Genomic DNA, 27,777 nt, shown 5'->3' with positions numbered 1-27,777 from the left:
GGGTCCAGGCCAGCCAAAAAACTTCTGTAAACATTTAGAGAGTTATTATAAGCAAGGCCAGCCTTTGGGTTTCAGGAGCCCCAAAGTGAGGCTGGATTAGCATCCCCTTTGGGGCCAGGCATGAGAGTGTATAGCAGGGATTTGGACTAACCAAATGAGAGCTGTAGGATTTCGCTTCAGAAGAAAGAGGCCAACACAAGGGCCTCTCTCCTTACCGAGGCTTAATTAATTATTGTTTGCAAGGCACATAGAGAACCGCAGAAGAAAAGGGCTACATACTTGCAGAGCATCATCCTCATTGTTATTAGCAAGCCGGGATGTGCAAACACACTTACTTCTGTGAGTGCCCATCGGAGCTGATGTTCCCAGACTCATTGGGGCCACTTGTCTACCTCAAGTGCCCTCAAAACTGGCTCTGAGCAGGTCCTTTGCCTCCTCACTTTCTTCTCTTGTTTGCCAAACCTGATTGTCTGAGTTTCTCACAAATAATACTAGCAATAAAAAAAGCTCCTGCCACATATGTGATTGAAGCCCACGTCCAATCCACAAATGAAAATGACACGGGCCCTTATAGATTTCCGATTCTGGGTAGCAGAGTGTGATGCAGCTACATGAAGAGCAGCTGATGCATCATGCCTGAATGCAGAGAATTGAATCTATCATCTAATTTTAGTATCTCCAAGGTGCCTGTCATTTCAGTGTCCATCCACCTCTTCCTTTCTAAAGGCCAGATTCCATTCTCAGTTATAGTGGTACAGTCCCATTGACGGCCAGGGAGTTGTTCTGGTGGAACCCAGCGAAGAATTTACCCTGAAGTGAATGAGTGTCTCTTCCATTTCATTTCCTCCTTCTATATTGAGCTCTAGCCCACAACAATCAGGGGGAGGGCCCCTTTCCTCAGGGAAAGGTGACATGTATGCTGGGACGCAAGGAATACACCATGAATGGGGAAGTGTCTCCGGGATGCTGATCAAGGGGGAAATGAAGGAGAGAGACCTGCTTTCAGGTTGGGATTCTGAGTCAAAAAAACCCAAACTCCTTCCCCAGCTGCTGTTTATCAGGGGCTGGAGATAACTTTCAGAGGAAGAACTACTGAGGAGTCCTAGCCAGGGATCACTGCTTTCTAGTCAGACAGAGAGTGCCACCTTTCCAAAATTGGGTGCCTAGCTTTAGACAGTCAAGGCTGAATTTTTTGGCCATAACGTTTAATGTAGAGGGTGTCAGGGGCCCCTGCGCCAGAGACAATGCACCTCTGAGGCTAGATGGATCAGCGAGTGAAGGCATCTCTTAGATGTTGCACCTGGAGACTCAACATCAAGGAGTTTTGGTGCATCTTCTTTGAAGGATGGGCAGGATGTTACTTTGCTGTGACTCGACGAGCACTGGCCCCGTTGGCCTGTGGCAACCTGTCTTTTAACACTGCTGTTGCATTTCTAATGATGCCTGGTCTTGGGAAGGGCTTGATGATTGGTGGATGTGATTGATGGGATCAGATGTCATGAGCAAACTGTTACTGTGATGGATATTTGAATGCTGGGACCCTGCATATGGGGGTGTGTGTAAAGAGGAACTTCAGTGAATCAGCCAGCAACCAGGGTGGATTTGCAGCTTAATTAACTGACTCTGCTCAGCTGGTGCCCTGTTGCCCCCTTGCAGAGTCACCAGCTGAAGCACAGTTTAGGGTGGCATTGAGTACAGGGACAGACTGCCAGGATGGGCGAGTGAGCTTCAGCTCATCTGTGCACCCCAAGCCTGCTCTGTAAGAGCTCCCTGCTACATTCAAACAAGCACGTATGCACACGTGTGAACACAGGCTCACATGCACACAGATGTATCTCCCTACATACATGTGCACATATGTGTCCCTGCACATTTTGCTCGGAGTCAATCTTCATGATCATTCCTCTCCTCACCAAAGGACCCCATTTATCACTAGAGGGCAAGTGGGGAGTTTGGTCGTTTTGTCCATTCAGTTCTAAAGCCAAGGCAGCCCCTAACCTAGAACCATAGGATCCCCCCTTACTGAGCTGACAGGGGAACCCAGTCTTTCTTCATTCACTTTTAGGCTTCCTCTATGCCAGGGCACCCCCTGATCTACCCACAATGTATCCCCGTTCATTGGGCGAGAAGATAATTCCTCTCCGTTCATTCAGTTCTGTACTGTTTCCGGTCTGATGCACCCCAGCCCTGCCCTGAAAAAACCCTTTCACTCACGGATAACAGTTCTCTTTTATGGGCAGTGCATTATGTTTTAATCTCCATCATAATCAGACATTTAAATCAAGAGCGCCTGGGATTATCTGCTGCCATTTTTGGAGGAAAATGTGCTGAGTTTAAAGGCATTAAATGATCTTTATTCATTCCGTTCAGGGATGATGATCTTAGCACAGGCTTAGAAGAGGAATGGTCCTTCTTATATCTGTTGCCTTGATCTGGCAGGCCATTTTTCGGTCTGGCTCAGAACATTTCCAGAGTTTTGGGGGAGTTTGTATCTGAGGTGTAGCTTGGGGGCCATTTCTACCTGATTTCAAATGGGTAACACCCTGGCAACGTGAATGGAGTTACACCAGGCCTGGATTTGGCCCTACAGAAGCTGAGAACACCTACCACAGTCTTCTTCCCTATTGTTCCCTTTCTCTGTCACTGTTAGCAACCCCCTTCCTCCTGGCCTTACAGGCCTGTAACGTGGGCATCGCCTTTGACTGCTTCTTCTCTCTAGATCAGTGGTTCTATACCTATTTGCCCTGTGGGCCGCACATGCAGTTTTTTCTGTGTTATGTGGGCCGCATCCACATAATGTATATACTACTTATAGGGCCTGGTGGCCGCAGCTGTGTGCGATTTGGGCCGCAGATGACCCGTGAGTTGAGAACCACTGCTCTAGATCCTCACACTCCAGTCATGTACTAATCCTACAGCTGCTGCTTCCTCCATAACATTTCCAAGCCTGGCTTCTTCTCTCTGTCCGCACCACTCACAACTCTTATCCGCACTCTTCTCATTTCCTGCCTTGTCTAACCTGCCCAGCACAATGGAGCTCTGATCCTGATTGGGGTCACTGAGTGCCATTGCCATACAAATGGTAATACATGAAAATAATAATAATTAACCAGGGCTCAAAGGCTCAGGTTTATGCCTGCTCTGAAATATCATCTCCCTCTTAGTCCCTTATTGCATTCCCCCAAAGTAATCTCCTTCCAGAGCCAAGGCTGCAGGGGCAGATTCTCAGTTGATCCAGTTCCATTGAAATCAGTGGGTCACATCCTCACCTGGTGTCAATCAACATAGCTCCATTGAACTCAGTGGTGTAAATCAGCCCAGACGCCAGCCGACCTAGGCTGATTCGCACCAGCTGAGGATCTGTCCTTGGAGGAACAGCTTTCTCTGGCTGTCTTGGGAAACACTCAAGCAGTTAATACAAGAGGAATGCAGGTCTGGAGAGCAGACAGGAGCCAGAGGAGCGACGTGGGCATGTGCTGTGTGTTTTCTCTCCTTCCCCTTGCCAAGATTACTGTTTCTGTGCTCTGTGGTTTGAAAGCGGACATTGCTGATACCAGCGCTGTCTCTTATCATGAAGCTGCTGCAAAAATTGCTTTCAAATTGTTTTACAATTGGGTTTTGCTCGCAAGCCTCCTGATTGAGCAAGACAAACTCAAGATGGGAAACGAGTTTGGGGTGGGAATGGGAGAGGGAGCCTGGAGGACAAGAGACTTGAGGGGTGGGGTGGAGGGAGAACACGGGACTGTTCACAACACAAGCCCACATGAATTGAAATAGAAGAAGTTGGTTCCATAGCCTTGTCAGGGGAGAAAATCACCAGCTTGCGGAGGGCTAGCATGTGGCCTGTGCAGCACTTGTGAGCTTTCTGGGGCAGGGAGCATCTTTTTGTACAGCGCCTAGCACCATGGGGTCCTGGGCCATGACTGGGGCTCCTAAGTGCTACTGCAATATAACTAATAATGAATAATCATTCCTTAAGCCCTCTGGTTGAAATTCTGGCCCCATTGTAGTCAACAGGAGTTCTATCCTTGATTCCACTGGAGCCAGGATTTCTCCCTACGGAATCAAAGGGAGAATTGCCAGACACTGTAAAAGGAGCCATCTTAGACACTAGGCCCTGGTCTACACTAGGACTTTAGGTCGAATTTAGCAACGTTAAATCGATTTAAACCTGCACCCGTCCACACAGTGAAGCCCTTTATTTCGACTTAAAGGGCTCTTAAAATCGATTTCCTTACTCCACCCCTGACAAGTGGATTAGCACTTAAATCGACGTTCCCAGCTCGAATTTGGGGTACTGTGGACACAATTCGATGGTATTGGCCTCCGGGAGCTATCCCAGAGTGCTCCATTCTGACCGCTCTGGACAGCACTCTCAACTCAGATGCACTGGCCAGGTAGACAGGAAAAGAACCGCAAACTTTTGAATCTCATTTCCTGTTTGGCCAGCGTGGCAAGCTGCAGGTGACCATGCAGAGCTCATCAGCACAGGTGACCATGATGGAGTCCCAGAGTCGCAAAAGAGCTCCAGCATGGACCGAACGGGAGGTACGGGATCTGATCGCTGTTTGGGGAGAGGAATCCGTGCTATCAGAACTCCGTTCCAGTTTTCGAAATGCCAAAACCTTTGTGAAAATCTCCCAGGGCATGAAGGACAGAGGCCATAACAGGGACCCGAAGCAGTGCCGCGTGAAACTGAAGGAGCTGAGGCAAGCCTACCAGAAAACCAGAGAGGCGAACAGCCGCTCTGGGTCAGAGCCCCAAACATGCCGCTTCTATGATGAGCTGCATGCCATTTTAGGGGGTTCAGCCACCACTACCCCAGCCGTGTTGTTTGACTCCTTCAATGGAGATGGAGGCAATACGGAAGCAGGTTTTGGGGACGAAGAAGATGATGAGGAGGAGGAGGTTGTAGATAGCTCACAGCAAGCAAGCGGAGAAACCGGTTTTCCCGACAGCCAGGAACTGTTTCTCACCCTAGACCTGGAGCCAGTACCCCCCGAACCCACCCAAGGCTGCCTCCTGGACCCAGCAGGCGGAGAAGGGACCTCTGGTGAGTGTACCTTTTAAAATGCTATACATGGTTTAAAAGCAAGCATGTGAAAGGATTACTTTGCCCTGGCATTTGCGGTTCTCCTAGATGTAGTCCTAAAGCCTTTGCAAAAGGTTTCTGGGGAGGGCAGCCTTATTTCGTCCTTCATGGTAGGACACTTTATCACTCCAGGCCAGTAACACATACTCGGGAATCACTGTAGAACAAAGCATTGCAGTGTATGTTTGCTGGCATTCAACCAAAATCCGTTCTTTATCTCTCTGTGTTATCCTCAGGAGAGTGAGATATAATTCATGGTCACCTGGTTGAAATAGGGTGCTTTTCTTCAGGGACACTCAGTATAGCCCATTCCTGCTGGGCTGTTTGCCTGTGGCTGAACAGAAATGTTCGCCACTGTTAGCCACAGGGAGGGGGGAAGGTTGAGGGGGTAGTCACGCGGTGGGAGGAGGCAAAATGCGACCTTGTAACGAAAGCACATGTGCTATGTATGTAATGTTAACAGCAAGGTTTACCCTGAAAGAGTGTAGCGACTGTTTTATAAAATGTGTCTTTTTAAATACCGCTGTCCCTTTTTTTTCTCCACCAGCTGCATGTGTTTCAATGATCACAGGATCTTCTCCTTCCCAGAGGCTAGTGAAGCTTAGAAAGAAAAAAAAACGCACTCGCGATGAAATGTTCTCCGAGCTCATGCTGTCCTCCCACACTGACAGAGCACAGACGAATGCGTGGAGGCAAATAATGTCAGAGTGCAGGAAAGCACAAAATGACCGGGAGGAGAGGTGGAGGGCTGAAGAGAGTAAGTGGCAGGCTGAAGACAGGGCTGAAGCTCAAATGTGGCGGCAGCGTGATGAGAGGAGGCAGGATTCAATGCTGAGGCTGCTGCAGGACCAAACCAGAATGCTCCAGTGTATGGTTGAGCTGCAGCAAAGGCAGCTGGAGCACAGACTGCCACTGCTGCCCCTCTGTAACCAACCGCCCTCCTCCCCAAGTTCCATAGCCTCCACACCCAGACGCCCAAGAACGCGGTGGGGGGGCCTCCGGCCAACCAGCCACTCCACCACAGAGGATTGCCCCAAAAAAAGAAGGCTGTCATTCAATAAATTTTAAAGTTGTAAACTTTTAAAGTGCTGTGCTTAAAGTGCTGTGTGGCATTTTCCTTCCCTCCTCCACCACCCCTCCTGGGATACCTTGGTAGTCATCTCCCTATTTGTGTGATGAATGAATAACGAATGCATGACTGTGAAGCAGCAATGACTTTATTGCCTCTGCAAGCGGTGATTAAAGGGAGGAGGGGAGGGTGGTTAGCTTACAGGGAAGTAGAGTAAACCAAGGGGCGGGGGGTTTCATCAAGGAGAAACAAACAGAACTTTCACACTGTAGCCTGGCCAGTCATGAAACTGGTTTTCAAAGCTTCTCTGATGCGTACCGCGCCCTCCTGTGCTCTTCTAACCGCCCTGGTGTCTGGCTGCGCGTAACCAGCAGCTAGGCGATTTGCCTCAGCCTCCCACCCCGCCATAAACGTCTCCCCCTTACTCTCACAGATATTGTGGAGCACACAGCAAGCAGTAATAACAGTGGGAATATTGGTTTCGCTGAGGTCTAAGCGAGTCAGTAAACTGCGCCAGCGCGCCTTTAAACGTCCAAATGCACATTCTACCACCATTCTGCACTTGCTCAGCCTGTAGTTGAACAGCTCCTGACCACTGTCCAGGCTGCCTGTGTACGGCTTCATGAGCCATGGCATTAAGGGGTAGGCTGGGTCCCCAAGGATACATATAGGCATTTCAACATCCCCAACAGTTATTTTCTGGTCTGGGAAGAAAGTCCCTTCCTGCAGCTTTTGAAACAGACCAGAGTTCCTGAAGATGCGAGCATCATGCACCTTTCCCGGCCATCCCACGTTGATGTTGGTGAAACGTCCCTTGTGATCCACCAGAGCTTGCAGCACTATCGAAAAGTACCCCTTGCGGTTTATGTACTCGCCGGCTTGGTGCTCTGGTGCCAAGATAGGGATATGGGTTCCGTCTATAGCCCCACCACAGTTAGGGAATCCCATTGCAGCAAAGCCATCCACTATGACCTGCACATTTCCCAGGGTCACTACCCTTGATATCAGCAGATCTTTGATTGCGTGAGCTACTTGCATCACAGCAGCCCCCACAGTAGATTTGCCCACTCCAAATTGATTCCCAACTGACCGGTAGCTGTCTGGCATTGCAAGCTTCCACAGGGCTATCGCCACTCGCTTCTCAACTGTGAGGGCTGCTCTCATCCTGGTATTCATGCGCTTCAGGGCAGGGGAAAGCAAGTCACAAAGTTCCATGAAAGTGCCCTTACGCATGCGAAAGTTTCGCAGCCACTGGGAATTGTCCCAGACCTGCAACACTATGCGGTCCCACCAGTCTGTGCTTGTTTCCCGAGCCCAGAATCGGCGTTCCACAGCATGAACCTGCCCCATTAGCACCATGATGCATGCATTGGCAGGGCCCATGCTTTCAGAGAAATCTGTGTCCATGTCCTGATCACTCACGGGACCGCGCTGACGTCGCCTCCTCGCCCGGTATCGCGTTGCCATGTTCTGGTGCTGCATATACTGCTGGATAATGCGTGTGGTGGTTGATGTGCTCCTAATTGCCAAAATGAGCTCAGCGGCCTCCATGCTTGCCTTGGTATGGCGTCCGCACAGAAAAAAGGCACGGAATGATTGTCTGCCATTGCTCTGACGGAGGGAGGGGCAACTGACGACACGGCTTACAGGGTTGGCTTCAAGGAGCTAAAATCAACAAAGGGTGTGCCTGTACATCAAGGAGTATTTCAGGCAGGACTGCACGGAGGGTTCCAATAAGAAATGGTGCACCAAAGTTATCGTTGTTATTAGAACAAGGAGGTTAGCCTGGCCTCTGATTGATACATGGCTAGATTAACCTCGCTGCGCCTTCTCTGTGACTGACTGCAGTGTGATCTAGACAGGGGAGGAGGAAAATGAGTACAAAACAAATCTGGTCTATTTCTTGTTCTGACCCACTCCATCTATCCTTTACATCTTTGGCTGGCAGCAGACGGTGCAGAAGGACTGCATGCCATCCACATCTCATGGCTGCTTGGCAGAAGATGGTACAGTACGACTGCTACCCATCTTCATCTCTTGCCTGCCTGGCATAAGATGGTACAATACGACTGCTAGCAATCCTCATCTCTTGCCTGCCTGGCAGAAGATGGTACAGTACGACTGCTAGCAGTCCGTATCGCCTGCCCGCTCACCATAAGACGGTTCAATAGGACTGCAGGACTAAAGAGAATGACCTGGTCAAGTCACTCCAAATTTAGTCCCTGCGCCCATGTCTGCCCAGGCGCTCCCAGCCGAAGTGGCCAGGAGCACCTCGGACACGACGAGGACGACTACCAGTCGTATTGCACCGTCTGCTGCCAGAAGGCAATGGGTTGCTGCTACTGTGCAGCAAAGCCGTACCGCGTCTGCCAGCACCCAGGAGACATAGGGTGACGGTTACCTGAGCGGGCTCCATGCTTGCCGTGGTATGGCGTCTGCACAGGTAACTCAGGAAAAAAGGCGCGAAATGATTGTCTGCCCTTGCTTTCACGGGGGGAGGGAGGGTGGGAACGGGGTCCTGACGATATGTACCCAGAACCACCCGCGACAATGTTTTAGCCCCATCAGGCATTGGGATATCAACCCAGAATTCCAATGGGCAGCGGAGACTGCGGGAACTGTGGGATAGCTACCCACAGTGCAACGCTCCGGAAGTCGACGCTTGCCTCGGTACTGTGGAAGCGCTCCGCCGAGTTAATGCACTTAATGCACTTAGAGCATTTTCTGTGGGGACACACACACTCGAATATATAAAACCGATTTCAAAAAAACCGACTTCTATAAATTCGACCTAATTTCGTAGTGTAGACATACCCTAGGGACACTAGGGCTAGTGTGGCTTCCTTCTCAGGGCTTTTTACTTGCAAGGCTACACAAACAAAATAATCCCCACGCCAACAACTCCGACAGCAGCCACTTTGTTGAAGTAACTTTGTAATGAATCCCAGCCCTTCTCCCAACAGCTGCCCTTGCGGTAATATCTTGAAGTAGGAGCAGAATACAATAAATCAGCTTTTAATAAACTCATAAACTCATCTTGGGGGAGGTAAACCAATTTCTGAGCCAGTTGAGGCGCTGAGATTTCACAGAGTGGCACAAAGCTTGAGTGGATTGCGAGATTGCTCTTGAGCTGGTGAATTAGTCTCCTTTTTCTCTGCTGCTGATAGGGACAATACTATTAACTCTTTGGTGGCTATGGGCTCTCTCTCTGTCTCTGTCTCTCTCACACTCTTTCCGGCTCACCCAAACAAGCTGGTGCATGCACATGCCCCCCTCCAGCATGCCCCTCCGCTTCTCCCCCGACACGGCAGTCGGTCTGAATACCCAGGTGCCCTGGGACTGTAGGTTTGAATCCCAGTAGCTTTAGCTCGGCCTCCCTTCCACCTGAGGTAGGGCAACACCCTGAGGCCAGACTGCAGCCGCACCGCTACAATGCTGTAGTGATGCCAGCATAAACCGATGGAGTAGAGGCAGCCTACAGAGACAGACGGATTTTTTTCCATAGCTGTAGGAACTCCACCTCCCCGAGCAATGGTAGCTAGGTTGATGGAAGCATTCCTCCACCAGCCTCGCTGTGTTTACACCAGGGGGGTTGGTCAGCATAGCTACGGTGCTCACAGCTGTGGATTTTTCACACCTCTAAGTGCCATAGAGTAGAACCTCAGAGCTATGAACACCTCGGGAATGGAGTTTGTTCATTACTCAGAATAAAACATTATGGTTCTTTCAAAAGTTTACCACTGAACAGTGACTTAATACAGCTTTGAAACTTTGCTGTGCAGAAGAAAAATGCTGCTTTCCCTTTATTTTTTTAGTAGTTGACGTTTAACACAGCACTGTACTGTATTTGCTTTTTGGGTTTTTTCTGGTCTCTGCTGCTGCCTGGTTGCATACTTCTGGTTCCACATGAGGTGTGTGGTTGACGGTCAGTTTGTGACTCTGGTGTTCATAACTCTAGGGTTCTACTGTAGCTCTGTCAACCGAGGTTTTAAATGTGGACCAAGCCTGAGTCCCATGTACGTCATTTACTTTACATGTGGCTTTTTTTGGAAAGGCCTTAAAACACAAGGTCCTGTCTGCTTTGTGAAAATAGTAAAGAACCCAAGGCATGGTTTATGAGTCAGGGCCAAATTCAACCTTGACTTATGCCCCCTGCAACCACATTGCTTTCAACTGATTAGCAGTAGAATATGGCCCTGAATATTTGTGCTTAGCCAAAATTTCCCCGTCCCTCCTGTTGCACTGTCTGCTGTATGCATGGCTGCTGCCTTCCACCCCAGAGGTTGCTGCATTTCCATGAGGCTGTACATGTACAAAGTGTAAAGTACTTTGCCAGATAAATACCAGCTGTTGTTATGCTCACACACCTCCTCAGCATTCACTCACAGGCAGCCTGGGAAATACTAGCCTCAGGAAGCAATTCATTTCCTTTAGCTTGTTATTTTTGGGAAGCTCACTCTGAAAACCTTTACTGTAGCATTTAATGAGAGCAGTAAGGTGGGGCAAGCCAATGGGGTGAGAGGCTGACCACTTGTTGTGGTGTATCAAAGACAGTGTTAGAATTGCAAGCTGTCACTTTAAAAGCAAGGGGATCTGTAGCAAAGCACGGGGTTGGAGTCAGTCTGAAAAGAGCCATAAGGCAAGGTGGGGTGAGTTCTGCCTCCCTGCCTTTGGGAACAGCCTGTTTTGCTTGTCTCTTGTGTGTTTCGACTTCCAAGAAATAAAGTCATGTTATTTTGCAACCTTCCAGCACGAGTATTTCTGGTTTTCTCTAATTTCTCCATGGCTATGCTCTGAAACGTAAAACTTGCAACTCCACAGAGCTCTGATGCTAAGCAGCCCACAGGAAGGAGAAAAGCCCTTGTTGTGTCAGAGGGTTGGGTATGGCTACGAAGACCTAAGGCCACCTTCACCTGTAGCGAAGAGGGGATCTGGGGACTGCTTCCTGTATGTCTGTCTGCTGGAAGGTAGTTTAATTGTTAAATACAAGCTCTCTGGGCCTGAACAAGGAGAACAAGGAAACAAGTCAGGGCTCTCCAGGGGATTGGAGCCATCTCTTGCATTGCTCCAGGACAGACACCTATCTGCTACCTGGAAATGAAGAGAATGGCCAGCTCCTGGCCACTTTTAATTCCGTGCCGCCACGGCCTGGGAGAAAAATAGCTTCCTAGTTTATCAAGCCCAAACCTGAGCTATAAGTAAAGGTTTTGATGGCCAGAAGTAGGTGCCAAGCTTTCCTACATATGCTGAAATGTGGGTTAGCCAGCTGGGGCATCCAGGTACAGGGCCAGACGCTCAGCTGACATGAACTGCAGTCTCTTTGCTGACTTCACTAGAGCTCAGCTGACCTAACCAGCTGAGGCTGCGTCTGTCAGCAGCCCCCATCCCTTAGAGGATTCCAGAGGCTGCCTCTGAGGAGCTGAAAGAGGATTTTCATGCACACATTATTACCCATGTGTCTTCTCAGACAGGAAAAAGCCACCCTTCCACCCCCCTTGCAGTCAGAGAGGTGATCACTGTAACCATTCCCTATCACCCCGATGGGAAAAAACTGCCCAAGCAAGTCACTTAGGCACCGCAAACCCCCCCCCCCCCCGAGCCAGCTGAGTGGGGACTAGGTTTCTATAGCAACATCATGGTACAAGTGACCCCCCCGCTTCTGCAACTACACGCCACCGCAGAAAAGAAACATGTGGCGTCTTCACAACGGTGCTGGGCTCACTCGGTTTATCCAGTTGTCAAAGATAACAGGAAACAGGAGACACAGTGCTGAATGCTAAAGCGCTACAAGGGGCAGGCTGGCTGCTAACTCTCCAAACTGCCTGTGATGCCAGCAGGGATCTGACTCAGGGGAACACGTCGCGGGTTGCAGCCAGGTCTAGAGCTCCACAGACCACACAGCTCCTGCCCCTCCAGACAGAATCCCCTTTGGAGCTCCAAGGCTGGACTGGTGGGGTGGCCCTGATGCTGGCCCAGGCATGATGGCCAAATTCAGCACATGCCATCCCAGGGGGCACCAGCAGTGTTCCTTGCTCCCATCGCTGAGGGTTACCCAGGTCCTGCCCACCGTGGGGGGCTGTGAGACCAAAGGCTGGCTCATTCACAGAGAAGAGTCTCTCCTGAGGGTGGCATAGCAGCAGCATGCCCTGCCCACTGACTGGGGTACTGGCACCCGGTGTAGTGCATTCAGCATGACCAGGGCCCTGAATGGGATTGTGATCCCGAGCAGAATTGTGCACCAGCAACCACCAGGCCATCGATCTTCTCCTTTCTCTCCCTTATCTAATCCATCCTGCCCTGCCACTGGGGATGGGACAGAGCTATCCTGCTGTAGCTTCTTGTCTTCCTGTAGCATCGCTCCATTCACTGCAATGGCAATAGCTTGACCAAGATCACTCAGCTAACAGGGCAAGGACTACAATGCGGCGACTGCGTTTGGCTCCTTGGCTGCAGTTTGGGAGCAACAAGATTCTCAGACTTTTCTTATTTATTGTTCGTAGTATGACACCAACTAGGTGCCCCAACTGAGGTCAGGGCACCACTGCAGAAGGTGTGGTGCGGAGACAGAGCGAGAGACGATCCTTGTCCCAGAGAGCTCACAAATAGACAAGCTCAGTAAAGGGCAGGAGGGGAAACAGAGGCACAGAGAGATACAGTCAAGCAGCTGGTTAGTGGCAGAGCTGGGATCAGTACCCAGGTCTCCCGACTCCCAGTCCAGTGCCATGCCCTATCTATCTGCACGGACTTAACGAAAACCTGACGCCATTGATGCTTTACGCCCACTCTAAAATCATATTGCAGACATAGAGGAATCTCTCATTTTGAATGACACATGGTCAATGGTTTTCTTTATTAACAGCCTAGCAGGAGCCCAGGGCTGACCTTTCACACTGACAATAATACCTAAATTATACATCCAATTACATTACTCGCTTTCATCCAAGGACCTCAAAACATGTTACAAAAGTGAGTCAAGTTTTATTATCATCATTCAATGGATGGGGAAAAATAAGGCACCAAGAAGTGAAATGATTTTGCCTAAGGTCACCCAGTGAATCAGAGACAGAGCCTAGACCAGAGGGACAGGACAAAGTTGATAGGAAACCAGAACTCTGTCTAGGGTTGGCTACCTCCGGGATGGACGTTGCATTAAACGCTGATAGATAGATTCGATTAGACCTCCCAGGTCCCTTTGACAGCAGCTTCTCCAAAACAGCTGAGCCTCATTCCATCTCCCAAATTGTGTATGATTCCCTTAAAAAAGAAAAGGGCCCGCATCCCCCCACAAGCAAGAGCTATTCTAGCTGCTTCTGCTACTTCCTCAAGTACTGCAGAGACTGCTGAGTACGCCCAGCCACATTCTCACTGGCAGTTTGTCTTTACAGAAACAAATGCCCATCCACTGTGTAATTAACCCAGTTAACTGAGACACTGATCCATGCTAACTCCATGAAACCAGCTTATTATCTGCGGCGCTAATTAGCCAGGGAAAAACAGACGCTGGTTTTGCAGACTATCCGTGTAAAGGGGGAGTGAGAGGAAACCCTTCAAAGCTGATTGCTTTTTTTTTGCCTTTTTTCCCTTTTCACTCTAAAATGAGAGATGAAAAAAGTGAGATGCGGATGCAAAAAAATAAAAGCTCTTTTTTGAAGGACTCAGAGCGGAGCAGGTCTGGAAGCAGACGCAACGCACAGCCATGGGAGACTGTGGCAGAAGCAGGTTGCCCCTCTTAAATTGTCTTTAGAGTGCAGTTGAAATACTGCACATCAGAGGGGAAGGAATGCTGGATTTGCACTGGAAATAAGGAGAGGAAAAGCTTACCAAGAATGACAAGTGACTCTGTGTGTGTGTCTGTGTGTCGAAAGTAAAGCCTGTTACTACCGGAGGAACCTCAATCTGTAGTTTTACTGTGGCATTTAGTATTTGGCGCGAAGTCCAATTTGCTCATTGTGCTGATGGCATATGAAAGGCAGGATGGAGTTTTACTGCAGAGCAGTTGACCTAGCTCCCAAGATATTACTGATACACAGCTGTTTTTCAGCGTTTCAAAACACTGGAGTCATTATGTGGAGCTGTCTGCTAAGAGAAGCAATTAGGCTTCAGAGCATTATGAATGCCAGTTCCAAAACGTAGACACAGGGGACAGATCCATCTCAGTCCCAGCCAGAAGGGAGCGCTACAGGGTATATAAATTACTTAGGACACACTAGTTCCCATCCCAGCCAGCAAGGAGCACAGCCGGGAATGTAATGAGGACCATAATATGTCCCAGCCAGAAGGGGTCCTGGTGACCAACTGAACCCAAAGGGACGTACACAGGAGTGAGGAATAGCAGGAGGAATACAAAAAAACATCTTCTATCCATCACTAGGTCACTGCAGAGAATGGGACAGAGGTGGAGTGAAGAGGATCGAGAGCAGTCCCTGCCCCAGCCCATGGGGTGCAATTGAAGAAGGTTGCACAGGGAAGGGGATATCCAGGGAATCTATTTTTTTATTCCAGCCAGAAGGAGGCACTGCAGAACTAGCCCCAGTGGGAACAAGCAGGAGACAGGCAAGCCTCTGTCCTGGACGGTAGGGATTGGAGACAAGGAAGAGGGGCAGGACAATCTGAGGCTACGTCTACACTATGAGTTGGGATGTGATGCTCAGCCTGCATAGAGCACCTCAAAAAAGGGGGGGATGGGCTTCAGAGCCCAAGCACAAGCCTGAGCCCGAACATCTACGCAGCTCTTTGTAGCCCCATAGCCTGAGACCTGTGAGCCTGCGGACTCAGGCTCGGAGACTTGCTGCCGCTGGATCCTCCTTGCCGTGTAGACGCACCCCTTCGCTCTCATCCGAGCTAGCGTGCGAAAACCTGTAGCATAGCCAGAGTAGCATGGGCAGCCGCGAAGCACCCGGCGCAGCTAGCCCCCGCCGCCACCCACTGCTCCCTGCACAACTGTGACCACATCGCTGGTTTTAGCGTGCTGCCTCGACGAGAGCTAGTGTGAGTCTGTCTACACAAGCTGGGAACCACTTCCCTAGCTCACAGGGTAGACATAGCCTGAGGGGGAGAGCAGCTTTCCACTGGAAGAGTGGAAGAAGAGACAGATGATGGTTTGGCTGGCTGGATCTTGGTAAAAGCAGGGACAGCATGGGGCATCAGCAGTGCAGATATGCCCTGTGAGTGCCCACTGCTGACAGTGAGAGAGGAAGTCAGTCTCCATGACCCATTCAGTCCTCAGCCTCTCTGCGGCTGAGACCAGGGTATCAAAAGCGGTGGAAGCTTTTGTGATCCTGCCTAGCGGGATCGAGAGTGGAGCAGCCGTGCTTATTTTATGTAACTCACCCAACAGCCATCAGATGGTAACAACTCTTTGGACATGGGCTTGATCTACTGGTGAAAGGCACCCTGCCAAGTACTGAGCACAGCTGACCATCAGGGGTGCTGGAACAATTTGTAGAGTGGGGTTGCTGATTGTGTTCTCATCCAGGTCGGCAGACGGAGGAAACATGTGGACGGTTTGACTCTGACGTGGTATCAAAGACTCACAGAGTGCAGCAAAGGGTGAGATTCACCTCTGTGCAAAGGCTTATGCACCCCTTAAGCCCTCAAAGTAGCACGTAAGTGGGACATCCACCTCGTGGTGGCTCTTTTGCACTTAGGGCATTTCACCCCACATGTCTTCCTGCTTTGTGAGTACTGGCCTTGTCACACTCCAGAGAGATAAATGCCATGGAGGAACTTCTCTCCGGTCGGGACTGGCTTAAAGTAACTGGAACTTCTTCTGCAACAGCAGACGCCAGGGAAGGGGGGATGCCTCTGTGCTGGCGGCTGTACTGTAATTATGCAGAGAGTCCATATCACCGATTACACTTGTTCTGCTTGTATGGCACAAGGCTGGTGGCTTGTTTAACAATTCACATAGCATTGTTCTCACCGCAGCCAGAACACCACAAAATTGATATTGTTCTTACACGGGCGGCAGAGATAAGATGCGTGTTTAGTACAATGTCGGGGCCATGATACCATCACTGCATGGGGAAATGAAAAAACCTTGATGTGGAAGCAAAGTCCCGGCCCTCCCCAACACAGCATGGATGTTCCCCATGGGGCCAGCGAGGAGGACAGCAATTGATGAGGTTGCACGCTTCGCTTCTAGCAAGCCAGACCCTTGGGACTCAGCTGGGAGGTGACAGGTTTTAGAACAGAGGTGGCACTGAATGGAAACACTGGCATGGAATCCCTCCAAACTTTGTGGAAGTTTAGGTCTGTATCTAGGCCTGTCTCTGGTCTATTATCAGTTCAGCCCCAATGCATCCAGAGCCCCAGACCATTCCCTTTCTTCAAGGTGAGAAGAAAATCCTTTCTGGCTCTTTGCATCCCAGATCCTTGAGATACACCATCTTGGGGATGGTGGGGGAAAACATGAATGGCTTAAGCTGGGAACTGCATGGTGTGTGTGTGTGTGTGTGTGTGTGTGTGTGAGAGAGAGAGAGAGAGAGATGGAGTATGTGGGAAGAATGTATGTGAGTATATATTGTGTGATGTGTCTATAACAGCTGTCTATGGAGGTCACAGTTGTGTGTCTCTCTATGGGGGATGGCTGTGTGTGTCCCTCACGAGGGATGTGTAATCTGTATCATGCTCTCCCTATACACTTGACCCCTAACTCCCTTTCTGATGGCTGAGGCTGCTTTTCCTTTCCAGCAGAGAGAGGGGGTCCATTTTGTGCATCAGCGTCTCATTGTCAGGAGGAACAGAAGGGCTGCCACTTTATACACATGTATCCATCAGAGACAGATGGTCCCAAGAGACCCATAGGCTCAATGTGGGAAGTATTAATGCAGATTTAATTAAACTTACTTTCCTGGCTATGTGGGCCTTGGGGAGACAGAATGTTGAGAAGCAAAACAACATTTTCGGAACCTGTATTTTCCCCTTTTCTTTTCTTTTTTCTTTTTTTACTTTTATGGCTGTGGCCGTGGGTAGAGCTGGGTGGTAGAGATTTTTACATCCTAGGAACATTTCTGAGATTTCAAAAATAAAAACTCTCCATCCCAAGTCAGGACAAAAAGTCCAAATCTCAAATTTTTTTGCAAACTGAAAATTGTAAAAACCAAAAAATTTGGTTTAGGTCACTCTAAATGTTTTGCTTCAATTATTTTCAAATGTTTCGGTTTTGTCTTTTTTATTAGTAGTCGTATTACTATAATTAGCTTTCATTTCTAAACATAAATGTATTTCAAACCAGAAAACTGGAATTTTTCATTTTGAAAATGTTGCAAGGACATCTTTCAATAATTCCTAAATTCCCCCTCGCCAAAAAAAAGTGCATTGTGAGTTGAGGAATTCATTGAAGGCAGGGACTGAGAGAGGTGAGAGCAGGAGCCACGTGAGGCAAGGACCATGGGAGGTGGGAGTGGGATCATGTAAGGAAGGAGCCGGAGCCACATGTGGCGGGAGCCTTGAGGGGCAGGGGCCACGTGAGATGGGGGCGGAAGCTGCATGAGATAGGAGGGGGAACCACATGAGGCAGGGATTGTGTGAGGTAGGAGTGGGAGCCACGTGAGGCAGGGACCACGTAAGGTGAGAGTGGGAACCACGTGAGGCAGTGAGTGGAAGCCAGGTCAGATGTGAGCAGAAGCTGCATGACATGGGACCTGGAGCTGCACAAGGCAGGTGCTGCATAAGGTGGGGACAGGAGCTATGTGAGTCTGCATGAGGTCAGAGTGGGGGCCATGTGAGAGGGAGCAGAAGCCCCTAGTGTGGGCCAGGAGCCATGGGACATTTAAGTAACTTCATTCTCCTCCCTAGGATTCTATCTGATTTTCTTCTCAATAAAAACACTCTTAAAGGACTCCTTGACCATCAGAAAGAAGGAGCCAAACTCATTTCTGGGGAGTTCCACTGGCAATCAGCCAACCAGAGACAGGATTGGTGCTGCTTTTGCAAAATCGCTTTGGTTGGGTTTTGCTTTCCTACAAGCCCAAACGAGGCATGTCTGTGACGCAACTCCTCTTTCCCCAGGGAGAAAGCACAGCCAGGATTGGGCGGCAGGAGATCTGCTTTTTCTTCCCAGCTCTGACATTGATTATATTGCCCTAATGTGTGGGAGGATTGTGAGGCTAAATTCATGGTTGTAACACACTTTGGGATCCTTGCAAGGAAAGTGCTGCAGAAGGATCAGGGATCGTTCGTTTGAACTCCACAAAGACCAGGTCAGTGCCTCAGTTGTGACTCATCTCTCTGAGATGCTCAGGCCCCTCACTCCCAGGGTACCCCCAGCCCTCCCTTAATGAACGCTGATAATGAGCAAAGCAAACCCGTAACCCTGGACTATGAGCAATTAATCAGGCAACCAGAGAAGCGTGCACTGCATCCATCTTATCCGAGTCAGGGCGCAATCCGCCGCAGAGGTAGAAATGTGCCAAGAAACAACAAGAAAGAAGGCAAAGGTCAGGCAACAAAGTTATACAGGAGCCTGGGAGTGCAGGAGGAAAGGTCTCTGAGGCCTGTCTGGATTCCTGCTGATTGATGATGGAATAACGAGAAAGAGATGGGGCAGATAGACAAGGAATGTGCAATTAACTTTCCTGACAGCACCCCCTGATTACTGGGGACATGTGTCGGATAAGACTCTTGATAAGGACTCCAAGGGGGAGAAGAAGAGAGGCCCAGAGACAGCAACAGTTTTGTGGGGAGAAAAGGGGGTGCCAGTCATGGGGCTGATAAAGAGAGAGCCGCACCTGGCAGCAGATGATTGCAGCTGCTGCGAGTCATGAGGCCTGTGTGGGAACCCCAGGGGCTGAAGACCAGGCTGTGGAGCTTGCAGATTCACTCACTCAGCCATCAGTCTAAGGAGGCAGAGGGAACTGAGGCCAGCCAGCCAGTCCCAGGCCAGCCAGACCTGGACATGAAGCGAGGAGAGGGCCCACAGAGGGATGCTCCCTCTCCAGGCTGGGACAGTTGAGGTTCAGTGCCCCAGGCTGCGGGAGGTCTGTTTCGGTGAAAGGCCAGCAGGTGGGCAGGTAGCTGCCCCAGACTGCAGCAGGTGAGGGAGGGAAGGTTGAGACAGCCCTTGCAGATTGCAGTGAAGCAGGGAGAATGTGACATCACTCACGGATGATCTCCCCAGGGGTAGCCCTGGTAGGCCCCACAAGCAGCAGTGGTTGTCTCTATGTGGCCAGGAGGACATGGGGCACCTGAGGACTTCCTCCCCCCACTTTGTATCTAGGACCCTGGACCTCCTCTGCAGTCACTGTGTAAATGCACAAACAGGGCTCAGCTCAACCCTGTGTGGGTTTGAGGTGCTGTGCTCTGCAGTGCACACCCCTCACCAGGAGGTCCCAGCTGGGTTACAGCCCACAGCTTCTCCTGGCTTAGCGACAGGCCTGGGTCACAATGGTCAGACCTAGAGCCAGGCTGCCCCACAGTCCTGTCCTGGGTGGTTCCATTTCAGGCCTGTCTCTGGCACTGCTCCTGGGCAACTCTCAGAAGAGAGTCTTGGCTCTGACCCTACCCCACCCACTTCCCCCACATCCCAAGAGGAACCACTCCCTGGAGTATTTTCATTGCCCACGATTGAATGGGATAACGCTTTGCTAGAATGATAAAAGCGTGTTAATTATCCAGTAAGAAAACTGCCCCCACCCCTCTTTGCCTGCCCGTGGCTATATATTCATCTTTTGTTAGTTTGTTTTATTTGGAGCTGAATAAATTGGAAAAGCCAGAGTGATTCATGTACTGTGGATTGTGCATTGATCCAGCACACTTCCCTCCTTAAAGTCCCAATCAGTCATGCCGATCAATTGTGCATTCTGGCCTTGCCCACTGCGCTTGCTGTTTGCAGAAGAGGAGACGCAGCCTGGAAGCATGTCTGCACAGATCTCAGCTAGTCCCCATCTCCAGGGTGTTTTGCACCCCACATCCCCAGGAGCCAGCTGTTCATACACTGACTCAGAGCCTGCAGCTTTACCAATGGCAGTTGGTCTGATTGGATAGCTATATACTCCCTTCAAAGTCCTGTCCGAAGCATAAGTAAAATACAGGGATGCTTCCTCCACTTTGGCTGTTCTAAAGTCCTGGCTGGGAAGTTGGAAGGGGTCAGCTTCCTGGACTGGAAATGCTGCCGGCACTTGTGACTTGAAGCCCCACAGGGCTTGATGCTCAACTGAGGTCATCTCAGATGGCCCAGAAGACATCATCCAAGGGGCATGATGGCTCAGTATCTGGGTCCTTTATAGGGAATCTCTGGCTCATGATCTGTCCATTCTCAGACGTCTATGGCAGCCATCATGGAGGTATCTGAGTGCCTCCCAAATTTTATTGATGAATTTATCCTCACAACCCCTCTGGGCGTATGAACTTCATTTTATAGATTATTTGTATGATGGTAGTGTCTAGAAACGCCAACTCAGAGTGGGGCCCCATTGTGTGGGCAGAGTGAGAGGCAGTCCCTGCCCCAAAGAGCTTACAATCTAAATAGACAAGGCAGATGAAAAAAGTACTGCTGTCCCCATTTTACAGATGGGGCTTCGAGACACAGAGAGATTAAGTGACTTGCCCAAGGTCACACAGGGAATCTGTGGCAGAGCCAGGAATTGGACCCAGGTCTCCTGAGTCCCAAGCCAGGGACCACAACTTAACCACAACCAAGAGGGGTAAAGGAAGATCCCAGCAGCACTGTGAGTTTGTGTTGATGTGGGATAGGTGGGGAGCAATGAAGGCAAAGAAATGCATGGTGTAGAGGAGTGGGTTAGTGCTGGACCTGGCAGGTTGGATGGAGCTCACCAGCTGCCCCGTGTCTGTTGGAAAGCTCTCTAAGAATAGCTGAGCAGCCAAGCACAGGGGTAATTTGCAGCTCTAATAGCTTCTCGGGCACACTGCAGCATGGTAATGGGGGCTAGGGCTCAGGCTGGTTGGATGCAATCTGACTTCCATCGAGAGACTCCAGACTTGCCCAGTGGGAGCCGGAATTAAAGTATGAAGATTTGCAAATGGGAAGCGATGAGAACCTGACAGCGGAGGGGAGGGAGGCAGGTGGGCAGCACAGATATAGCTCACCCTGAGCCCTAGGGGGTGAGATGGGTTCAGACCGAAGCCCATCAGGGTCTGGGACTTGTGCAGCCAGCACGGTGACACGGATCCCTACAACAACTCTAGTGGAGGAGCCTGGCACTGGGAATTCCCCACAGCCAGCCCATCTGCGTCATTCTTTACAGTGCCCCCTGCCGGGAGAGGCTGGGACCGAACAGCTGGTGCTCCTGCCCCATTCCCTGTAAAAGCCCAGGCTGGATGAAGTAGTGCTCTAAGCACCTGTGCTGTCTCTCACAGCTAGCACTGTGCCACTGTCCCTGCAGAAATCCTGGCCCCACTCCTGTCTTGTTTAGCATCCAGGGCTCATGTGAGATCTGGCAGGAGCCATCTGAGCAGAGTAAAATGGAGCCTGTCCGGAGGATGGCAGCGAATCCTGGGGTAGCTTGGAACAGTCAGTGCTGATTGCATCCCGCTGTCCTGCCATCTTCATTCCATCTCGGACAGCCATGAATGCTCTGGGGGTGGTAGAATGGAATGTGACATGGGCTGCTGCAGAAATATTTCCTCCTACCTGGGAAAAGAAGGGCTTTCCCCATCACTGCTGGACATAGTCATCACAATAACACTGTGCCATAGAATAGCAACTTATAGCAGAGCTCCCAAAGCACTTTAACAAGGTGGGCCAGCACATTGTCCTTATGGAGGAAACAGGCACTGAATTAACAAAAGGGGGAATTAATTCACCCCAGGCCAACAATTAGTCATTGACAGAGCCGAGAATATCCAGGTATCCCCATGCCCACTTCCCTGCTCTAACCACTAGACTCCAGTGTTTCCCAGGGTAGGGTAACAGAACACAGGAGCCCTGATTTCTCGTCTCCTACTCTAACCACACCACATGACTACACACCCCTCCCACAGCCCTGCATTAAATCCAGGAGTCCTGACTCCCAGTGCCTTTCTTGAACCATAACTATCATTGCATCCTTTTGTATGTTGGGTACCAAGGTGACAGACAGATTTAACACAAACATGGTGTGGATATTAACATTATACATGCAGACACAAGTATCATACAGACATCCTTTTTTATTTCTTTACGTTTTGTGCTGGCCACGATGCCCTCAAGAGAGGCATGCCTCGTTTCCCGGCAATGATACTTAGACATGCTTCAGCTTCATACAAAGCATATGATTTCAGGACACTCCATGGAAAATAGCAGGCTGCAGTGGGCCATCACAATTCCAGCTCACTTTACATATGAGAGCTCCTTGAGAGAAAGGATTACAAGTCTCTTCAAGCCAATCTATTTGCCAGGTACCTATTGCAGCTGAAGAGGTAGCTTATTCCAGCTCCTTGGGACTGCAGCTAGTTAATGCAGTAAGTTCAGTTCACATGGGCTTGGGGAAGCTTCTTCTGCCACTAGCTCACTGTACGGCCTTGGGTGAATCCCCTTGCATCTCAGTGCCTCAGTTTCCCCATGGGCCAGGACCCAGTCCTAGTCCCAGTGGGAGCATTGTCAATTATTTCAAGGGGAGCCCTATAGTGGCGATGATACAACTGTTACCAAACCCAAGGTTGCATGGTATCCACATTCCACAATTTATTACAAACTCCAACCCCAGGCCCGGATTTAGCAACGGGCTCTCCCAAGATCACAAATCTTCTGGCCTGCGATTTGGCACCTTGGAGTGTCATGCGGCTCTGAGCATATGTCTTCCAGAGGTGGGTCGTTCTTTTTATTGGCCATGTTAGCTACACAGTCACAAAGGGGGACTGGTACACTTTCCCTGTCAGGCTGATAACATCCTCGTGCAGCCGCAGAAGTGCTAACACATTCTGCCTGCCAACTTCAAGGTGATCGGAGCATCTGACAGACAGCAGCTTCCCTATGTGTTAAACATTAATAGCTTTCCAGCTTTGCCTCTACATTTCCTGTTACTGGGGACCTGAGCTGCCTCTCTGGAGATGTCAGTCCACGACGGAACAATTACTTCACGGGCTCAGTGCTTCTGAAGAAGGCTGATGGCTTCAGCCTGGGAAAGGAATGGATTGCCTGAGAGTGGTAAAGGAAATAGCAGGGCATCAAGGGATTTCAGCAAGATGTTGTCACAAGGAGGGGAGCAGAGTGTGGCACCAACTGCGCAGCTGGGATGTGGAATGAGTTTCTGCAGAAGAATGTCATTAACTCAAAGTCCTGACCAGTCAGGGTCACTGATGATCCCATGGCATTTGGTGCAAAAGTTGAGGTCTTAACCCGGGTGTCACTGTCAGATTCCAACTCCAATAATTCCATTCGGCCACCTCTCAAGTGGCTACAAAATTCTTCTTTGCTTTCTCACTTGTTATATAGTGTTACTGTGTACAGCCAAGTCCTTGCTGCATTCCACTCCAGAGGTGGATGCTTATCATTGGTGGATGAATGATGGGTGTAAATACAGCAGCACGCTGCAAAGCTGCAACATTTTTGGGGGAAGGGGGCAAAACGTTTCACAATTTTGGCTTGTGGAAACTTGTGCTTGGAAAATGTGGCTGTGTCATGGGATTTAGCCAACAGGTTTGGGGTTGTTGTTGGTTTTTTGCATCAAAAAATACAAAACAGCAAATGTTCATTTTTGCATTTGCAACTTCTCCCACACCTGAATATGAGCCAAATGTGACTTGTAAGTTCACCTAAGCTTGAATGACATTTCACCATTCTAGGGTTGAAAACAGACTCATTTTCTAGCTGTGATGCCAATTAAGTATGAATCTTTTCATGAAAACGTGCCAAGACCCAGTTTCATATCAAACTGTGAAACCATCCAAATCTGGGGTGCTCCTTGTGAAAATGTCACTCACTTTTAATAAATATATAGACCAGAAGCTCAGCAGGTGTCAAGTGATGGAGCTTCATTGAAATCAGTGCAGATATGGTGATTGACATCAGTTTAGGACCTGCCCCATAGCAGGTGAAGGACTTTATTATCACTTTGAGAGAAAGCTGTCATGACTTTCTCACACCTTGAAGGTTCCCAGCATAATAGGCCCCAGGAATAATTCAGCAGAAGTTCAGTATTACCTACTGAAAAAAGGATTCCTTTCCAAACATCATTTGCCTGTGTGTGCAGTTGTGCATCTCTCTTTCTCTGTTTCTGCAGACTACAAAACTGAACACACTTGTCCCATAGAGAGATGGATCTAAGATTGAGTCCTGGTGTGGAGCCATTTTTGAGAACCCCAAATTTCATGGAGGGTTGTCTGGCCTGTTTTCTTTGGCCTTTCTTTAGTCTCACCAGACTCATTATGTGGAAGCTCCACTCCACTGCCTGAGGTTCAGACACGTCAGGACCGGGGGTGGGGTGGGAATTGCTGGAGAGCTCATAGAACAAGACAATGACCAGACCAAAGGCCACAGTGGAGTGAGACATGAGACTTGTCTGTCTGAACTGCTAACTCCTTGGTTTGTGGGCATCCCTGATGCTGGCAAAGGGACCACCACTTGATGGGAATTGTGTTTAGAGTCACTTGGATGAGTTTTGCATCTCTCAATGCAGCCTGGCTCTGAATGCCCCATCCCCAAACTCCCAAATCCGCCAATGCAACACCCACAGAAGGATTTTAGCAGAACATTTCACAGCTCACTGTAATTGTGCTCCTGCTGCCATGAGATCCAGGCTCCCCAGTAGAGGTTATTAGATGTTGAATGTGTAAGTAGCCGAGGCTGCCAGCTCCCTGACTGATTCAGCCTCGGGCTATTCGGGGAGACGTGAAAGACACGTCTCCTATTGGAACAATTTCTGCTGCTCCATCACACAAGTGAAGTGAAGTGGTGCAGATGGGCATTATCAGAGCCTCCTGCTCCCAGAAGGGGGTGTCAGGAGCGGCCTGGTGCAGAGAGCACTGCGCACCTCAAACAGATCTTTGGGTTTTCAACGTGATTTTAGCACTGGTGAAAAGTGCCAGATTGACAGACCAAGATTCTGTCTATCCACAGCCCAGGCAGCAGCTGAGCAAACTTCCCTCACACTGATTCACCCATGGGCCCTGCTCACACTGCCTACAAAGGGGCCAGTTCATGCTAACTGGGATGTGGACACTTGTCCGTTGAGGCACTGAATGGAGCCCTACTCATCAGGATTGGGGCCCTGCTGTGCCAGGCGCTGCACAAATGGATGTGGGGCATCACCCCAGGTCCCAAAAGCTTCCAGATTTAGTGGAAGTCCAGGGAGTTGTTCAGTTCCCAGCAGCTTTCACAGCCAAGGGGGTTACAATTCTCATTCACCCCCTGCCGAGCGGCTACATCACAAACCACTCACCTGAAGGCAGGGCACAGTAATAGAAACCAGGCCTGTGAAAATGTTTATTGTGCCTGGCTGTACCAGTGATCTTCCTGCACATACTAGGTCGAGCCATCATCTCAGTAGGTTGCAATTTACCCAGAGATACCTGGAGCGCTAAGCCGCGCTGCAAGTGCATTTTATCTGGTTGTACCTGGATCATTCAATAACGCAGCAGGTGGCATCTAATTGGGACCGTCAGCAGCACTGTAGCTGCATTGTGCCTGCAACATTCAGCGGCAAGACGGGTGCCTCCCACCTGAATACATCTGGAGCATTCCGCATTAGCGGGGCCTTGGAAAAACAGACCGACACTCTTTTCACAGGGCAAGCCGGCCCTTCTCCCCACCGCTTGGAGAGGAGCACTCGCTGGCTGCTCATCTGTCCCCGAGCCCCATCGCTCCTTCACAGGCATCTGCACTTTCTGTCTTCGCTTGAAGGCTGCATCCATAAATACTTGTGCATCGTGGCTCTAAGCTCTACTGAGGCTCTCTGGGATTATGTGACCTAATGGCTACATCAATTTGCTTTCTAATAGTCATGTTATTAATACTGCGAGTGCTCAGAGTTGCAGATAAATCCTTGTGCTATAAACCCACTTTTATATTTCACACCACATAGCCCTTTTCACTTGGCACACTCCACTGGCACAAAGCACCCGCCTAGCTAGGGGCATGTATTATTATCAACTCAGCCCCTAATTGAATTCATTAGAAACGAGCCCTGTTGCTTTAATCTTTAGATGAAGTTTTCCCTCTTATTACAGTGCACATGAAAGTCCTTATTAATTCCTCACTAGGTTGTTTATCTGGCCAGACGATCGGGGAGATGGACAGTCTGGGTTAATAATGCAAAAAATCCCTTGGGTTGTTTTTCTGTCGCTAACAGTGACGGATTTGAGGCGGCTGCTTTGGGCTCTGTCAATGGGGGAAAGAGGGCTGGATGGCATGGGTTACTCTGGGCTATGGGCCTCCTCTCAACAGAATGGCAGCTGGAAGCCATGGGGAGGTTGGCGCGGGAGGCCGTTCTGGGATGTGGCTGGCTGAAGGGCCGAAGATGTGACCACCACTGTCACAGCTGCAAAGAGACTGACCTTGGAGATTTTGGGGACACCTCAGTTTGGCTTTGGGGGCCTGTGTACGTACTGCAGGAGAGGGGGTTCTGGGTCCCATGTGTGAGAGGTCGTGTGATCGAGCATCTCGAGCGCTCGGCCGTGAGCTGAGAGGTTCAATTCCTAGCTCTGGTACTACCTCCCTGGGTGACCTAGGGCAAGTGGCTTCTCATCTGGGCCTTGGTTTCCCTGTTTGTGCAATGGGCACAATGATGCTGTTGCAAGGTGCTTAAATCAGCCAATGAACAGCACCACGGTAGGCAGCGCTGATTCTGACGTGGCTGCCCCAACTCCAGGCAGGGACCTAGATCATTTAAACATGAACAAGCCCCTTTTGTGACTGCACACAAGGGTCTCATTACTTCACTTGTTCGACCCATTCCTCCTCCCCAATTAACCCAGCATATACTACCACTGCTAACAACATCCCCACTGTACTCCAACCCGATAGAAAGTAACTCAACAAGAGATGGGAGCAGAGGGGGAAGGAAATATGGTTACATATTCATCAGCTCATTAATATTCATGTGGACTGTAAACCAGATTAATTTCCATGCACCATTTCTCCTGCGATTCCTTCCTCCCATATTTTATGTAACAAGAAAAAAGAACCTAAATACTTTTTGTCGTTATCTTTAGCTTCATTTAAATGGAACACAAGCCATTTGTCATTTAAATAGGAATTCTTCCTTCTGTGCAGAAAGTATCTTTTCCCTGCATCATGACTGTCATGGACCCCTGCCTGTTGGCAGACCTCAGAAGGCACCATCACTGCCACTTGCAAATCCAGTCAGCTTTCACTTCCAGCTTTCCACAGCAATGTTGTGGATGAATCAGAATGGTTCATCTGTGTTTCATAGGCCCTGTACTGCTAAAATGGAGATTCTCCTTTAGCTTAAGTGGCAGGGGTATGGGCTTTGGGGGCAGGAGGATGAGTGTTCTGCAGTGGAGTTACTGTGCTGACTGGGTGAGGGGGTGTTTCTTGGAAAGCCCACTAGCAGTCTGCACAAGATGTGGCTCCTCCCAGATGGGAGTAGCTCAGAGAGAAAGAGCGTGTGGTCGCATGCGTAAGTGCGTCTGGGCTTCCTTCCTGTTTTGTACCGGAGAAGCCAGGGGGCTTTCTCTGTACTCTCTTCCAAGAGCATCTTGGTCTCCCCTGTTCTCT

The 27,777-nt window shown here is 49.7% G+C and overlaps 1 protein-coding gene across 1 annotated transcript; it reads left to right on the top strand.

Annotated features, from left to right (window-relative positions):
- Nucleotides 1-4,456: 4,456 nt before the first annotated feature.
- LOC140901687 (uncharacterized) lies at nt 4,457-6,230 on the top strand. The gene is made up of 2 exons (XM_073320937.1): nt 4,457-5,053; nt 5,640-6,230. Exons 1-2 carry the CDS (start codon nt 4,471-4,473, stop codon nt 6,158-6,160), a joined length of 1,104 nt encoding a protein of 367 aa, XP_073177038.1. The 5' UTR covers nt 4,457-4,470; the 3' UTR covers nt 6,161-6,230.
- The last annotated feature ends 21,547 nt before the right edge of the window (nt 6,231-27,777 follow it).

This window comes from Lepidochelys kempii, chromosome 22, assembly GCF_965140265.1.
Source record: "Lepidochelys kempii isolate rLepKem1 chromosome 22, rLepKem1.hap2, whole genome shotgun sequence".
Lineage (NCBI taxonomy): Eukaryota > Metazoa > Chordata > Testudines > Cheloniidae > Lepidochelys > Lepidochelys kempii.
This window is presented reverse-complemented; position numbering and strand designations above follow the sequence as displayed.

Coding starts and splice junctions, on each gene's coding strand:
- LOC140901687 (XM_073320937.1), top strand. CDS start 4,471: ATGCAGAGCTCATCAGCACAGGTGACCATGATGGAGTCCCAGAGTCGC. Junction 5,054..5,639: donor AGGCGGAGAAGGGACCTCTG/GTGAGTGTACCT, acceptor TTTCTCCACCAG/CTGCATGTGTTTCAATGATC.